The 16,177-nt window shown below is 44.1% G+C and overlaps 1 protein-coding gene and 1 long non-coding RNA gene across 2 annotated transcripts; one reads left to right on the top strand and one right to left on the bottom strand.

Annotated features, from left to right (window-relative positions):
• Positions 1–2,959: 2,959 nt before the first annotated feature.
• Positions 2,960–3,394, bottom strand: LOC310662226 (ribonuclease pancreatic-like; the record flags this gene model as incomplete). Its single annotated transcript, XM_083408999.1, has 1 exon — positions 2,960–3,394. The coding sequence occupies one exon, from the start codon at positions 3,392–3,394 to the stop codon at positions 2,960–2,962; it is 435 nt and encodes a 144-aa protein (XP_083265125.1).
• Positions 3,395–5,413: 2,019 nt separating this feature from the next.
• Positions 5,414–14,699, top strand: LOC310662832. Its single transcript, XR_014504324.1, has 3 exons — positions 5,414–10,279; positions 10,341–11,393; positions 14,547–14,699. It is a non-coding gene; the product is annotated as an uncharacterized lncRNA (long non-coding RNA).
• Positions 14,700–16,177: the final 1,478 nt, after the last annotated feature.

The raw sequence follows: 16,177 nt of genomic DNA, 5'->3' as shown, positions 1-16,177 counted from the left end.
CAGTGAGATGATGTGTCAGAATGTATTAACAGCTGGAACAACTGTAGTCACCATTATTTGAGCAAATGATCCTGGCCCTTTAAAAGAAAAAGAAACTCCAATTCTCTGCTTGTTCAGGTTTCACACTTGGCAGGCTTCACTGGGACTGCTCTTATCTACTTATCTGCCCAATTTCCAGAGATGTTCAGCCCTGAAAAACAGTGACAACAACCAAGAGTTCAGAGTACAAGCACTTCTCAGCTAAGCCAACAGAATGCCTGGGGTATTTAAATATCATGTGATACTTAGTGATGTAGGATTGTAATTTGATACACTGGTTTTCTGTTGCCATTCCATTCTGCAACTCTTCCCCGCCCCCACCCCCCCGCCGCCGCCCTTTTCTTTTCTTTTCTTTTCTTTTCTTTTCTGGACAAGGATAGGTGGATTTGACTGACTGAATCCAAAGAATGCTCACTAATGGTTCCTCATCACCCTGGAAGAAAGTGACAAGTGGGGTGCTGCAAAGTTCTTTCCTGGGCCCGTTGTTTATGAAATACTTGGATGCAGGAATTGAGATTATGCTCATCACATCTGGGAGGTGCAGCTAATGCCACAGAATACAGAATTGGGATTCAATATGACTTTAAGAGATTGGATAAATGGGCCAAAATATCATCATCATCATCATCATGATATATCCTACCTAAGCTACTCTGGGAGGCTTCCAACTGAATATAAATAATAATAATAATAATAATAATAATAAGAAGAAGAAGAAGAAGAAGAAGAAGAAGAAGAAGAAGATCAAACATTAGAAACTCCCCAATATAGGGCTAACTTCAGATGTCTTTATAAAGTTGTATAATTATTTATCTCTTTAGCATCTGATGGGAGGGCAGCACTACCGAGAAGGCCCTGTCCCTGGCCCCCTGTAACTTCATTTCTTGTAGTGAGGGAACCACCAGAAGGCCTTCAGAACTGGACCTGGTATCTGGGCTGAATGATGGGGATGGAGATGCTCTTTCAGATATACAGGGCCAGAACCATTTAGGGTTTTAAAGGTCAGCACCAACCCTTTGAATTTTGCTTGGAAATATACTGCGAGCCACTGTAAATCTTTTAGAACTGGTTTATATGTTCCCGGTGTCTGCTCGCAGTCACCAGTCTGGAAGTTGCATTCTAGATTAGTTATAGTTTCTGAGTCACCCTCAAAGGGAACCCACATAGAGCATATTGCAGTAGTCCAAGTGGGTGATAACCAGAGCATGCACCACTCTGGCAAGACAGTGCGTGGGTAGGTAGGGTTTCAGTCAGCATACCAGATGGAGCTGGTAGAAAGTGGCTCTGGACACAGAATTGACCTGTGCCTCCATGGACAGCTGTGAGTCCAAAATGACCACAAGGCTACATACGTGGTCCTTTAGGGGCACAGTTATCACATTCAGGACCAGGGATTTTTAAGGAGAAGGAAAGCAGGGGCCCAGTACTTATGAATTACTTCATAGACACAAGTACTCATTTCTCTTCCACAGCTAACCACTTCCATAGAATGAAGAAGGAATTCTCTGGGCATGCACAGAGTGCATTACCCACACGACAGAGTTTGCCACAGCCTCCACACTTAAGAACTTCTTGGACACAGAAACACCGTTTCAGTATTTGCATTTGCAAAAATTCATTTTATTGCATGCTAAAGCAAGGGTGCTTATGATAGAAAAGGCCTCTACGAGTTGATACATATTTTCTAAGATTGGAGGAGGTAGGAGAAAGTGTTATTTATTAACATTGATTATCGATTTCTTGCCTGCCATTCATCATATCGTCCCAAAATACTACCCACAATGTAACAATAAAGGATTAAAACCATTTGAAACAATTTACAATCCTAAATACAAATATCTCAGGTGTCGAAAACCAGGGCAAAGAGATAAGTCTTCAGCAAAGGTGAAAGCTTTGTAATATAGGTGTCAGAAACATCCCTGTGGGGAAAGGGGAATTTAACACCTTAGGGACTGTCACAATGTCTTCTCTCAGGCAGCATTCCCTAGTGTATCTGTATGGAAGGAGAAGGCCATGCTTTCAGCTCCTAGTCACTGCTAGGGAGTGACGATGCATACAGAAATCAAGCAATACACATGCCTGGGTGAAGCAGAGCATTAATGCCATTGGGGAACTTTGTGGCCCTCAAGGTATTGAAGGATCACAACTCCCACCATCCATAACCATTGATCATACTAGCTTAGGCTGATGGGAGCTAAGGTCAAATGGCCACTAGAGGGCCACAGATTCTCCACCCCCTGTTTCAGTTTCTCAGTGAACAGATTGACTCGTTTGAAATGCATTATGTTTCTCAGGTGAGGGTGCTGAGGAAGGGATGCTGGAGATATAAGAGGGGATATAATCATGAGATAAAAGCAGGGTCACCAGATGTAAAAGAGGGCAGGTTTCCTACACCTTGAACAGTTGTGTAGAAAAGGGAATTTCAGCAGATCTAGCTTTCATGATGAGCTACACATTCTGCGAATATTCTTTTTAGTACCCAACCACTAAAGTTGTGCCTCTTTGGCATCTTTCCACCTATGGAAAACCCTGAAAACCACATAGAAAAAGATCTGAGTAAGGAACAGTTTAATTCCCCTAGTTCCGCTTCTGAGACCTACAGTTCCCCAGGGGCCCCTGGGGAGAAGGAACTATTTCTAAACTGGGTTTAAACCTGCACTGTGGAGGTACATTATAGGAAAAGCAGAAAAAGAACTGAATGAGCAAAGAAGTGACTCCCATAAATATTTGTTGGTGATTCCTGCCCCCTCCTCTCAGGTCTACATTTCATAGGAAGGAACTATTGCTAATCCACTTTAAGCCTGCAGTGTGGATATGCCCTCAAAGTTATGCGGTAGAGAAAGCAGCAAGCAAAGGGAAATTCAACGGTTGCCAGAATGTCCTCAGACTTCTGCTTCCTGTGGATGAATGGTGGGTTGCATCACACTAGTCTGTCAAGGTGAACAGGCAATCTATTTCTGCAGCCCACACGGACTCGCTTGGACTGCGCCCTGCCACGATAATTACAGTTGGGGAATCTTCCTGTGCTGCGGCAGACGACCACACGGAAGCGACTCCTGCTGGTATATAAATTGCCCCGGAAGTGAGTTCCCCCTCTGCCACAGATTGCCTGGACGGAGCGGGGATTGCCGTTGATGAAGGTGTTGGTGGGTTTGCAGACCCGCCTGCTCAGTCCTCTCCGAGCCATCATCAAGTTGCAGTAGGCATTGGGGTTGTTTGCTGCGGTTTTCGGATAATCAATGTGTCTGGTCATAAATTCTCGGTAGCTTGCTCCTTCGCTGGACTGCACCAGCAGAACCACGAGGAGGACGGCCAAACGCAACAGCAGCCAGCAAGAACCTTTGGTGGTGATCATGGTGGGGCTGTTGAATCTATAGAGCAGAAGGAAGAAGAGGAGGATATTTTAAAGCAAGGAGCGAATTTCTTCAGGCACTGATAGGGATGTTTCTCACCCCTCCCCAACTTTAAGTTCCATTCTCCGCATTTCCACATTTGTTTGCAATTTATTTATTTATTTAGAAAGTCCTCAAGAACATTCAGCAGCATTTTAGCACCAATTTCTCCTAACATACACATTTTTGTCAGCAGTTTTACCTAAAATGCACATTTCTTTCAAAACACATTTCTCTAATATAATGCATTTTTACATGTTATTTTCATGAATATATGCCTTTATATCTGCACTTCACCCTAATATGAGCATTTCTGTAATATAAGCATTTCTGGTTGGAGAAATGTATTGCAAAATTCAGAGAAGTATAAATTTCAAAGGGGTAGCTGTGTTTCTATTCGCATATTCTTTTAAAAAGTGCAAATTAAGCAGATTGGCCTTTATACTGTATGTTAGCCAAATAAAGGGTGGTATTCAACAGTTGTCCTGTTCAGTGTAGACCCAATGAAACTAAAGAGTATGACTAACTCTGAGTGGTACTTTGTTGAATACTACCGGAAAAAAATTCCCCATGGGTAAATTCTAGTCAGAAGAGGTTAAGACTCACCCAGATTGCTCCTAATACATTTTATTAGGATTTATAAAGAGAAATATCAAATATCTCATTTTTTTGTCCAAAACAAAAACATTGATCTAAATACAATAAGAACATAGAAAAAAGAGAGAGAAAGAAAAGCAGGGGACATAGAGAGAGAGAAATAAAGAAAAAGAAATAGACAACAGAGTAAAAAAGAGAGGGAGAAAAGGGGGGGGGGAATAAAGTTCAGAAATGGAAGAACTTCTGATTCTTCATCTGACCACTGTATATAAACAGTATTCACTTCAGCCACTTCAATATAATACCCTACAAAGCCACTTTCTATAAACAAACATTATCTTCCACCCTCAAATCCAAATGGCATTATACTGTTTTCATTGTTTCAGCTCTGGCACTCTCTCTCTCTCTCTCTCTCTCTCTCTCTCTCTCTCTCTGTGTGTGTGTGTGTGTCTGTATCTTTAGGAACAGACTGTCATGTGATACCCTGGACATTTATCTTATAAGCTTTGTTATAACCCAGAGACAGGACTTATCAGCTCAATGTGCAGTAGCCACAGCACGTGTGATGGGGTGGAGCTGTCCTCCTGGCACCTGCATTCCTGCTACGTACCTGAAAGGGTTCGGAGCAGGGCAGGGTGGCAGCAAGAGTTTTTGGCCACATGGTGGCACTGGCAGGACCAATCTAGTATTCCCGCTGATGCGCTTGTGTGGATCAAACTGTGCCACTGCCCTGTCCCAGCCCTGTCCAGGAAAGCAGCATTGATACTAGCGCCGGGTGGGTGGCTTCACCCCAAGACATACGCCACAACTGTCGGTGTGATCTGCAACTAATGGGTGGACTTCACTGCTAGAAAATATTAAAGATGAAAAAAAACAGGAGAGAATGGGATGTCTTTACAATTTTTATGAAGAAAGTCGTTTCCCAAAATTATACCGTATTTTTCGCTCTATAAGACGCACCAGACTACAAGACGCACCTAGTTTTGGGAGGAGGAAAACAAGAAAAAAATATTCTGAATCCCAGAAGCCAGAACAGCAAGAGGGATCGCTGCGCAGTGAAAACAGTAATCCCTCTTGCTGTTCTGGCTTCTGGGATAGCTGCGCAGCCTGCATTCGCTCCATAAGCCGCACACACATTTCCCTTACTTTTTAGGAGGGAAAAAGTGAGTCTTATAGAGCAAAAAATACGGTAATTGGCTTAGTCTCTAGAGATTAAAAATTCCACAGGTAAACAAATAGTCTCTCTATTAATGCAAAATGATTACAAACAACTAAAGATATCGGATCATATAAACTGTATAGTGGTCGAAGGAAGTCAACTTTTTCTATTTTCCTTTTGATTTCTCTCTTCCTCTTCCTTTTTCTTTTCAATATGTATCATTTTCTTATTTTTTTTGTATTTTTTCTCCCTATTAGTAGCTTTTTAGTATTTGGTAACTTGTATTATTTGTGTAACTTTACTCTTTTTTTGGCATGTATGTAATATTTATATAGAAAAAGGGGGGGGGGAGGGGAGGAGAAAACATTAAAGATGCAATTCTCAGAGAAGCCAAGCACAGTGCTGGCAGCCATTGGAAGACAGTGCATCAGGGAGCAGCTTTATAACGAGGCAGGCTATTTGTCCATTTGGGTCAGTATTCTTTCCAGTGATTGGCAGTGGCTCTCCAGAGGTTCAGGCAGGAGTCTTTTCCCAGTCCAATATGAAAACGCCAGTGATTGAATCTGAGACCTTTTGCATGCACAGCATGTGGTCTGCCACTGGGCCACAGTCCTTCCAAATAACAGACCACACAATAAAGATGCCAGATGTCATAAACTTGGCGATACTGCCCCAACAGAATAAATCCTTTAGTAAATATGCTTCCTTGTTTTCTGGACTGTTTTTTAAAAAAATATTTTTAGTTGCTTTTATGGTAGGCTTGAGGTCCATACAAAAGGCAATTCAGAAATGAGAGAGAGAAAGAGAGAGAGAGAGAGAGAGAGAGAGAATAAGGTAGGGAGAAAAAAATCCTTTCAACTCTACCCACTAAAGAAAGAAGAGAAAGCTTCCTTAACATGGGATAGTCAAAGTTCAGTTTCCTTAAAGGGTAAAACAGCAGGCACAAGTTTGTGAATGTCCACTTCCAACTTACCCAAGTTCAGAGAAGTCTCAAGGTATGGGGTGCCACTTTCTATGGAAGCAAGTGTATCTCAAGCTGCTGTCTGAGTTATTATATAGGTTTCAGTTAGGCCAGGATGAGGGGGAAAGGGGGGGGGGGAAATCAAGCACTTGCAACATATAGATGGTGAAAGGAGGACAGAGGGCTTTCATCTGAAAATTGCACCATTGGCTGCATGTTTCCAAAGCTTCCCGTAAATGAGAAATACAGTGGAATGAGGAATAAACTGTTAGAGCTCTTTCTTTCTTTCTTTCTTTCCTTCCTTCTTTCTCTCTCCTTCAAAATGTTGAGGTGACTGTGTGGGCATTACTGATAGGCGACATCACTGAAATAAATGTTTTAAACACATATAAAGCTGAAAACAATGGCAAGTAAGGTTATCAATGCAATTATAATAATTTACAATCAGAAGCAGCAAAAATTCTTCAAGCATAGGACAATAACTGATTACCTGAAGACTGCAACAACAATAAGAAGCAGTCTGCAGTTTTTTCTTAAAAAACTAGTTTTGATAGGGCCGCATATATTTACCGGGGGAGTGAAGATAGCAACTTTTACTGGTAGGCCTCATATGGTGATCATATGTGTACAGTCTATTCCACAGATAGCCTGGTCTCCAACCATCAGTGTACATGGAGCTGTGTCACTTTATGTTTATGACAACCCAGTGAAGTGGGCTAACCTGAAATAGGGTACTTTTCTCAAGGCCACCCAACTGATGAAGAAGACTCTAGAGTCTGAATCAAGGACAGGGATGATCTAACTTCTGTTGTCTATGCTACGTTAACCTCTAGGTTAGATTTCTGCAATTCACTATACATAGGCCTGCCTTTGAAGATGGTTCAGAAATGGCAGAATTTGGCTACCAGGTTGCTAACCGGGACAAGATGGCAGTGGTGGACCTTGGCATCTCAAATGTAAGTGGTGTCCTGTGTGATGCCAAAATCTGGTGTTCCCCACCTCTTGGCTTTTGTTGGACTTCATAGTTTTGGCATCTGCCGTGACACCCCAGAAGCTCCTTGAATCGGTCACACTCACCTAGATCTGCTTTTGCAAGGAGGTCTGAGTATATCATACCAATCCTGGCCATCTGGCTACCAATTAGTTTCTGGGCCCAATTCAAAGTGCTAGTTCTGACCTATAAATTCTAATGTGCTTCAGGACCTTAATACCTCAAGGTCTGTCTCTCTGAACCGACCTGGACTCTGCAATCAGTATCTGTGGACCTTCTTCGTGTTCCCACTCCATGGGAAGTCCAGAAGGTGGCAACACGAGAATTGGCTTTTTGAGTGGCGGGTCCCCATTTACAGAGCGCACTCACCAGATGCGATCCTTACATATCTTTAGGCGACAGGCAAAAATGGACTTTTTCAGCAGGCCCTGGGCATTTAATTATTTGTGTCCTTTTTGCATGGGTGGAATGTCTCGATTCAGCTTTTTTAAAAAATAAAGAAATAAATAAAATACAGAGTTTGTTAAGTGCAAATGGCTTTATATAGGTCCATAAATTACCATATAGCATATATTCAACACACAAAAACAGCGACAATTTGTTGTTGACAAAGGACAGCTGAACATATAAAGGGCCCCTTTACCTTCAGTAGCTTAGGGCCTCATCGAACCTAAATCCGGCCCTGAGTGGTGGGCGAGGCCAGAGGCCAATGTCAGAAGAGCAACAGATGTGGATTTTATATTTGTACATTAGCCTAGTTTCTACACATATACACTGATCCTTCCTTCCTGCCTCTATTCAGGTGAGCAAACAGCATTGTCAGAGTTTGAGGGCACATTCCATCCAGTAAAGGTGGTTTTAGGGTCACACTGGGCACTGAGCTGCAGGGGGGCACCAAAACAATGTGGTGCCCCCACAAAGAGTCCCCTCAATTTTAGCATCACACAGGGCACTGCTGAAATTTGAGAGCCCCTAAATCCACCACTGCAGCCAGTTGGGTGTGAAGTAAACCTGGGGAGGGGGTAAGCATATGGAGAGAGTGTGTCAGGTGAGTGTGCGCAGGAGCCAGGCCCTGTGACCAATAGGACTTTGCAGGACTGGGGCCTTCCTAAATTTGTTCTGAAGAGGCAAGGTGTGGCCTCACAGGTGAGGCCACTTGGTAACTCACTGCACCTGGTGGCAAGAGCTGGGAAGGGATATAAGGTCAGCATTTCCCTTTAGCTCTTTGACACAGCAACACCCTTCCTGCCTTGGGCTTCTTGATTTCTGATCCTTGAACCTCGACTTCTTGACTCCCTGCTTCCTGACCCTCGGACCCTTGGCTTCCTGAATCCTGGCTTCTGGACCCCTGTTCCTACCCCGCTATCCTGCCCCTGGTCCTGACCTCCCCTGTCAGGACTTTGATCGCCTGTGAACCGGACCATGACAGAGTGCGTGTTGCTGGGGAGAGGATGGTGTGAAAATACCCCCAAGGGCCAAATACAGAGGTGTGGATGGCCACATTTGGCCCTGGGTCTGAGGTGCATAACATAATGATGCATAACATAAGTCCCTTCAACTGACAGGTAGTATGAGGTCTCAGGATGATCTAGGGTTAACAAAAGGTTGGGTGTTGGTCATCACACTTTCATGGCCACATGTTTCATGGGAACATTTGGGATATTTTTGATGTGGAGGGTGCATTTTGGTAAGATGGACAAACTTACCAGCACTCTGGTGGGCGCTCTGCTGATCATCTTGACTTGAGCACCACACAGCTCTTGGGAGGCATCAAAGAGGCTGCTGGTGTGCATGGGAGCCCTCCGCTTCCCAAAGGAGGAAGTAGTTCCACTAAAGCCCTCCCAAAATTCAGGCTGAAGTATTGGATTTCCTGTAGATGCCAGATCTAGATGCCTCCCCCTATCACAGTCTGCTTCACAACTGTGCAGGGATTTGAAGTCATATCCACACACTATATCATGCTGACTTTCTTCAGGAAAAGTGGCTTTTGTTGCATAGAACCAGAGTGTCTGTGTTGCTGTCCCCCCCCCCCACACACACTGGTACAAGGGTAAGTGTGCTATATGCCAAATGTGAAATAATGGAAAGGCTCAGCTTTCTAATCAAGACTTTTGAGATACTTCCTCAGCCTCCCTTCCATGGCCTCCTTAGAAATGATGATGTCTCAATCCCTTTAACTGCCAACTGCTTTCCCCACAACTGCCCCCTATAATTCTGGCTGAGAATTGAGTAATAACGTTGAACTCCAGTTTGGCAAGGTAAGTTCTATTGAGGTGAGGAAACCGAAGGCATGGCCCAAGCCTGTAATTTCACAGGTGGGTTTCCTGCAATTTCCTCAGATAAAAACAAGAGAGAGGGGAAGTAAAATTGCACCATCAAGTTAGATGGAGTGAGAGGCTGGCTTCATCCATATCCACCCCACATTAATTTAATTTATTTATTGCATTGATATCGCCTGTTTTCCTCCAGGGCGCCCAAGGGGACACTGGTTGTTCCCCCATCCTCCTTTATATTTTCAGAACAATCCAGTGTAAAGCTCACCTGGGGATGTCTGTGATTATTCAAAGTCTTCACAATCCTTATCTGAACCTCTAAATTAACCTCCACATAGCACCCCCTCTCCCTTCTCTAGAAACTGATGTATAAACCAGTCTCTGGTATGAAGCTCATCTTAGTCGATCAATCTCCTCATCCCATCTACAATATATTGTGTGTCCCCCCTCCCCAGATATCAATGTAGCACATATAATTCTATGCCCTGCTACACAACTTGAAGGCATGACGCAAGCCTGTAATTTCACAAGTGGGTTTCTGTGGGTTAGACTGAGAGATAGTGACTGCCTCAAGGTGAGCTTCATGGCTGAATGGAGATTTGGTGTCCCAGGGCCCAACCAGGCAGCACCAGATTTGCGCAATGTGTGGACCATAAACCCAACCATAAATATCTTTATGCTGCTTTAATTAGTTCAGCAACAGCTCGGCATTTTTCAAAGTCTCTTGAATTGTTGTGTCACTTTCAGGGTTGAGGCTGGGGTCACGGGCAATGCCTCTCCAGGTTAAAGGAGGTTCAGATTTTTATTTTATTTGTGTGTGTGTGTGTGTATTCATTATATCTGGTTAGGAAAGGGAGAACTGAGAAGGTGAGTGTAGAGAATCCCGTTTCAGGCATACACACAGGGATCCAGAAAACCCACTCTACAGGTGAGAAACTTGGAAGGTATAATACAGGGACCAGCAAACTTTCTCAGCAGGGGGCCAGTTCACTGTCCCTTAGACCTTGTGGGGGGCTGGACTATATATTGAAGGGGGGGGGATGAACAAATTCTTATGCCCCATAAATAACCCAGAGATGCATTTTAAATAAAAGCACACATTCTACTCATGTAAAACCCGCTGATTCCCAGACTGTCTGCGGGCGGGATTTAGAAGGTGATTGGGTCAGATTCGACTCCAGGCCTTAGTTTGCCTACCCATGGTATAACGGAACAGGGGTAAAGAAAGGTCATACAACGGCATTTCCCACAGCTGCTCCTTGAAGATCTACGTTGCCAGGATTCCCTGGGAAAGTGAGTAACTATTAAAGCAGTAAAAGCTTATATTGTGGGCATGTTGCAGAGATACATTGAGGAGAAAGCATGACAGGAAAATAAAATTGTAGCAAACTCATCCTCAGACTTCTGGCTTCTGTAAACGGAGAGTGAGTTGTATCACACATTGCCTAGCGCATTTGAGTCACATAGTGTGTTGGGTAAATGCCGGTGCAGGTCACACGAATGTGCAGGTGTGCAGGTGTGCCGCTGTACCTGCAGTCATAAGGAGCCGGACCACCTGTGTATCTGCAGATGACCATATCGAAGGAGTCCATGCTATCGGTGTCACTACCATGGGGATTCCCTCTGCCTCTGCACACTTGTACCACATTTACAGGGCGGTCATTGATGAAGGTATTTACGTCCTTGCAAACATATCGAGTCAACCTTTTCTGAAGCATCATCCGCTTGCAGTAGGTGTCAGGGTGGGAAGTTGAGTAGCTTTTTGGATAATCAGTGTGCTTCCACTCAAAATCTTCTCGGGACTGTCCTTCACATGACTGCACCATCAGAAACCCAAGAAGGATAGCCAGTAATGAGCAGGAGATCTTGGAGACCAGCATGCTGGGGTCTTGCAAACTACAGAGAGGAGGCATAAAAAGGGAAATGTTAAAGTGCCAGCTAGTTCTTAGGGACCTTTAAAGCCCTAAACAGCCTCAGCCCAGTATACCTGAAAGAGCATCTCCCCCCATCATTCAGCCTGGACGCTGAGGTCCAGCTCCGAGGGCCTTATGGCAGTTCCCTCACTGTGAGAAGTGAGGTTACAGGGAACCAGGCAGAGGGCCTTCTCGGTAGTGGCGCCCGCCCTGTGGAACGCCCTCCCATCAGGTGTCAAGGAAATAAACAACTATCTGACTTTTAGAAGACGTCTGAAGGCAGCCCTCTTTAGGGAAGTTTTTAATGTTTGATTTTTTATTCTGTTGGGAGTCACCCAGAGTGGCTGGGGAAACCCAGCCAGATGGGTGGGGTATAAATAATAAATGATGATGATGTGTATCAAGACAGGCTGTAGGTGGGGTGCGGGTGGTTCAATATGTTGAATGTTCCCAACACTGAAATAGGTCATTAAGTAGGGTTTGTTTCCTTATTTAATAATGTATGAACTGCTCTACATTTAAGGAGTACCTAAGTGGTGTACAAGGACACTGGTGGCACTGTGGGTTAAACCACATAGCCTAGGGCTTGCCGATCAGAACGTCAGCAGTTCGAATCCCCGCGACAGGGTGAGCTCGGTCCCTGCTCCTGCCAACCTAGCAGTTTGAAAGAACAAAGTGCAAGTAGATAAATAGGTACCGCTCTGACGGGAAGGTAAACGGCGTTTCCGTGCGCTGCTCTGGTTCGCCAGAAGCCGCTTAGTCATGCTGGCCACATGACCCGGAAGCTGTATGCCGGCTGCCTCGGCTAATAAAGCAAGATGAGCACCGCAACCCCAGAGTTGTCCGCGACTGGACCTAATGGTCAAGGGTCCCTTTAGCCTTTACCTTTAAGTGGTGTACAGTGGTACCTTGGTTTTAGAACAGCATAGTTTATGAACAACTTGGAAATAGAGTGCTGCAAACCTGGAAGTAGGTGTCCCGGTTTGTGAACTTTGCCTTGGAAACAAAACCATGCCACTGCCCTGTCCCAACCCTGTCCAGGAAAGCAGCATTGATACTAGCGCCAGGTGGGTGGCTTCACCCCAAGACATACGCCACAACTGTCGGTGTGATCTGCAACTAATGGGTGGACTTCACTGCTAGAAAATATTAAAGATGCAAAAAAACAGGAGAGAATGGGATGTCTTTACAAATTTTATGAAGAAAGTCGTTTCCCAAAATTATACCGTATTTTTCGCTCTATAAGACGCACCAGACTACAAGACGCACCTAGTTTTGGGAGGAGGAAAACAAGAAAAAAATATTCTGAATCCCAGAAGCCAGAACAGCAAGAGGGATCGCTGCACAGTGAAAGCAGTAATCCCTCTTGCTGTTCTGGCTTTTGGGATAGCTGCGCAGCCTGCATTCGCTCCATAAGACGCACACACATTTCCCTTACTCTTTAGGAGGGAAAAAGTGAGTCTTATAGAACAAAAAATATGGTAATTGGCTTAGTCTCTAGAGATTAAAAATTCCACAGGTAAACAAATAGTCTCTCTATTAATGCAAAATGATTAAAAGGTAAAGGTAAAGGTACCCCTGCCCATACGGGCCAGTCTTGCCAGACTCTAGGGTTGTGCGCTCATCTCACTCTATAGGCCGGGAGCCAGCGCTGTCCGAAGACACTTCCGGGTCACGTGGCCAGTGTGACATCACTGCTCTGGCGAGCCAGAGCCGCACACGGAACGCCGTTTACCTTCCCGCTGGTAAGCGGTCCCTATTTATCTACTTGCACCCGAGGGTGCTTTCGAACTGCTAGGTTGGCAGGCGCTGGGACCGAACGATGGGAGCGCACCCCGCCACGGGGATTCGAACTGCCGACCTTTCGATCGGCAAGCCCTAGGTGCTGAGGCTTTAACCCACAGCGCCACCCGCGTCCCAAAATGATTACAAACAACTAAAGATATCGGATCATATAAACTGTATAGTGGTCGAAGGAAGTCAACTTTTTCTTTTTTTTTCTTTTGATTTCTCTCTTTCTCTTCCTTTTTCTTTTCAATATGTATAATTTTCTTATTTTTTGTATTTTTTCTCCCTATTAGTAGCTTTTTGGTATTTGGTAACTTGTATTATTTGTGTAACTTTACTCTTTTTTTGGCATGTATGTAATATTTATATAGAAAAGGGGGGAAAAAGGAGGGGAGGAGAAAACATTAAAGATGCAATTCTCAGAGAAGCCAAGCACAGTGCTGGCAGCCACTGGAAGACAGTGCATCAGGGAGCAGCTTTATAACGAGGCAGGCTATCCACACACTATATCATGCTGACTTTCTTCAGGAAAAGTGGCTTTTGCTGCATAGAGCCAGAGTGTCTGTGTTGCTGCCCCCCCCCTCCCACACACACACTGGTACGAGGGTAAGTGTGCTATATGCCAAATGTGAAATAATGGAAAGGCTCAGCTTTCTAATCAAGACTTTTGAGATACTTCCTTAGCCTCCCTTCCATGGCCTCCTTAGAAATGATGATGTCTCAATCCCTTTAACTGCCAGCTGCTTTCCCCACAACTGCCCCCTATAATTCTGGCTGAGAATTGAGTAATAACGTTGAACTCCAGTTTGGCAAGGTAAGTTCTGTTGAGGTGAGGAAACCGAAGGCATGGCCCAAGCCTGTAATTTCACAGGTGGGTTTCCTGCAATTTCCTCAGATAAAAACAAGAGAGAGGGAAAGTAAAATTGCACCGTCAAGTTAGATGGAGTGAGAGGCTGGCTTCATCCATATCCACCCCACATTTATTTAATTTATTTATTGCATTTATATCGCCTTTATTTAATTTATTTATTGCATTTATATCGACAACCCCAGAGTTGTCCGCGACTGGACCTAATGGTCAGGGGTCCCTTTACCCTTTACCTTTAAGTGGTGTACAGTGGTACCTTGGTTTTAGAACAGCATAGTTTATGAACAACTTGGAAATAGAGTGCTGCAAACCTGGAAGTAGGTGTCCCGGTTTGTGAACTTTGCCTTGGAAACAAAACATGTTCCAATTCCTGTTTAGTGTGTTCGATTTGTAAATCGAATTCCCCGCTGCTAATCAGAGGCTTCCTGTTGAACAGGGACTTGAACCCTGGACGCTCAGATTAAAAGTCTGATGCTGTACCGACTGAGCTATCGGAGCGCTCTTTCTGATAATTATGTTGCTATAAAAGGGCACAAGAGGAGACAAGTTTTCCATCCTCTGCCAGGTTCTCACCATTAAAGATGAATACATGGAAGCAAATATCACAGCACAAGATAGAATATAATGATTTCCTACTTACCCTCAGAATAAAATATAATAATGGAGGTGTGATGATAAGAAGACCAGTCTGCTGGATGGGAATTGCTTTTCTCCTCTGGTCACTTTGGCTTAGATAGATCATTTTTATATTCTAGAGCTTGCCCAATCTCCCTCCGAGTGGCCACGTGGCTCCTTTCTTCTTACAAAAATGGATCCCTTCCAACACAGCTGTGCCCTAGCCCAGTTTGGAATGAGGAAATCCTTACTTTTGAACCTCCATTCCTAGGTCAAGAGACTCTTTGAGTAGCCACTTCATCTCAAACATTCCCCAACCACCCACTACAGATACCAGAAGCTTGTAAGATAGATAACAGCTGACTTGCCACAATTAACTTTAACTCTGAAATGTGGAACTGGAATCAACCATTGTTAGCATCCTAAGAAGCACAAAAGACCTATGCTGGGTTGGTTGAAAAGCCAGTGTAGTCATGCATCCTGTTAACCATAGCAATCAACCAGCCTTATTCTCCCTGAATTTGCCCCATCTCCTTTTAAAGGTGTCCAAGTTAGTGGCTGCAAATTCCAGAGTTTCAGTGTGTGCTCTGTGAGAGAGTGCTTGCTTTTGCCTGCGCTGAATTTCCTACCATCCAGCTTCATTGGGTGATATGGGCTTCCAGTAATATGGAAGCAGTGGTGGTGGTGAGGCTTGTTTATTTGTATTTTAGGGGATAGAATATTTGAGTTGGCCTTTCCCCATCTAAGTCTGATCCTGTATCCAACACATCACACTCAAACTCTAATGCCTCCAAGTTAAGAGCCTTAATGGCAAGAGGTGAGCAAATAACCAGGAGATTGACTTTCTGAGGTGAAAATGGGGTTATGCCTTGCTGAAGGATGCCTTCTACTTTTTATGCTACAAATTGTGTTTTTTTGGCCAAAGATATAGTAGAAAAATTGAAATTGTACTATGTTCTAGGTGGCTTTAAATGTATCCTGGAAGCTGCAGTGTGTAAAATATAGCAGTGCCTTTGTGTGCATGAAGAATACTTCACATGCATGTGCATTTGAGCAGTGATGAGGAACTGTGGCCCTCCAAGTGTTGCTGGACTAGAAATCCCATCATCCTTGTCTATGCTGGTTGGGGCTTATGGGAACTGGAGTCCAAAAACAAAACCTGGAGGGCCACAGACTGCCCAACCTTCCCTAGGAAAAAAAGGCATAGTCAAGAAGCATCCATTAGCCACTGAAAAAATTAGCCTGCTATCGTGGACAAGGGGTATGTACCATTGAACTTCATGGATTTTTCTTCTGAGTGGATGTACAGAAGGTGATAAAGAGGCTAAAGAAGGAGTTAAATGCTGGCACCTCCAGCTATCAGGAAAGTGCCCCCAATGACAAACAGTAACAATGGGAACAGTGTTTTACTAGGGAGATATGTCTGAAAATAGGGGCATCAACAACAAATGTAGGGGCCATTGGATTGTACTTTCTGAGCCAATGGTTCCAGGCCTTTAAAAACACACACAAAAGTGCTCTCCTGTTTTATTACCTATGATTGGCCGGCTTTATTGAAACGTCTTCTTCCACAGAAATCTC

Source organism: Podarcis tiliguerta (genome assembly GCF_965153285.1).
Source record: "Podarcis tiliguerta genome assembly, chromosome: 13".
Taxonomy (NCBI): domain Eukaryota; kingdom Metazoa; phylum Chordata; class Lepidosauria; order Squamata; family Lacertidae; genus Podarcis; species Podarcis tiliguerta.
The sequence above is the reverse complement of the archived record's forward strand: the minus strand, read 5'-3'. Positions and strand labels throughout refer to the sequence as shown.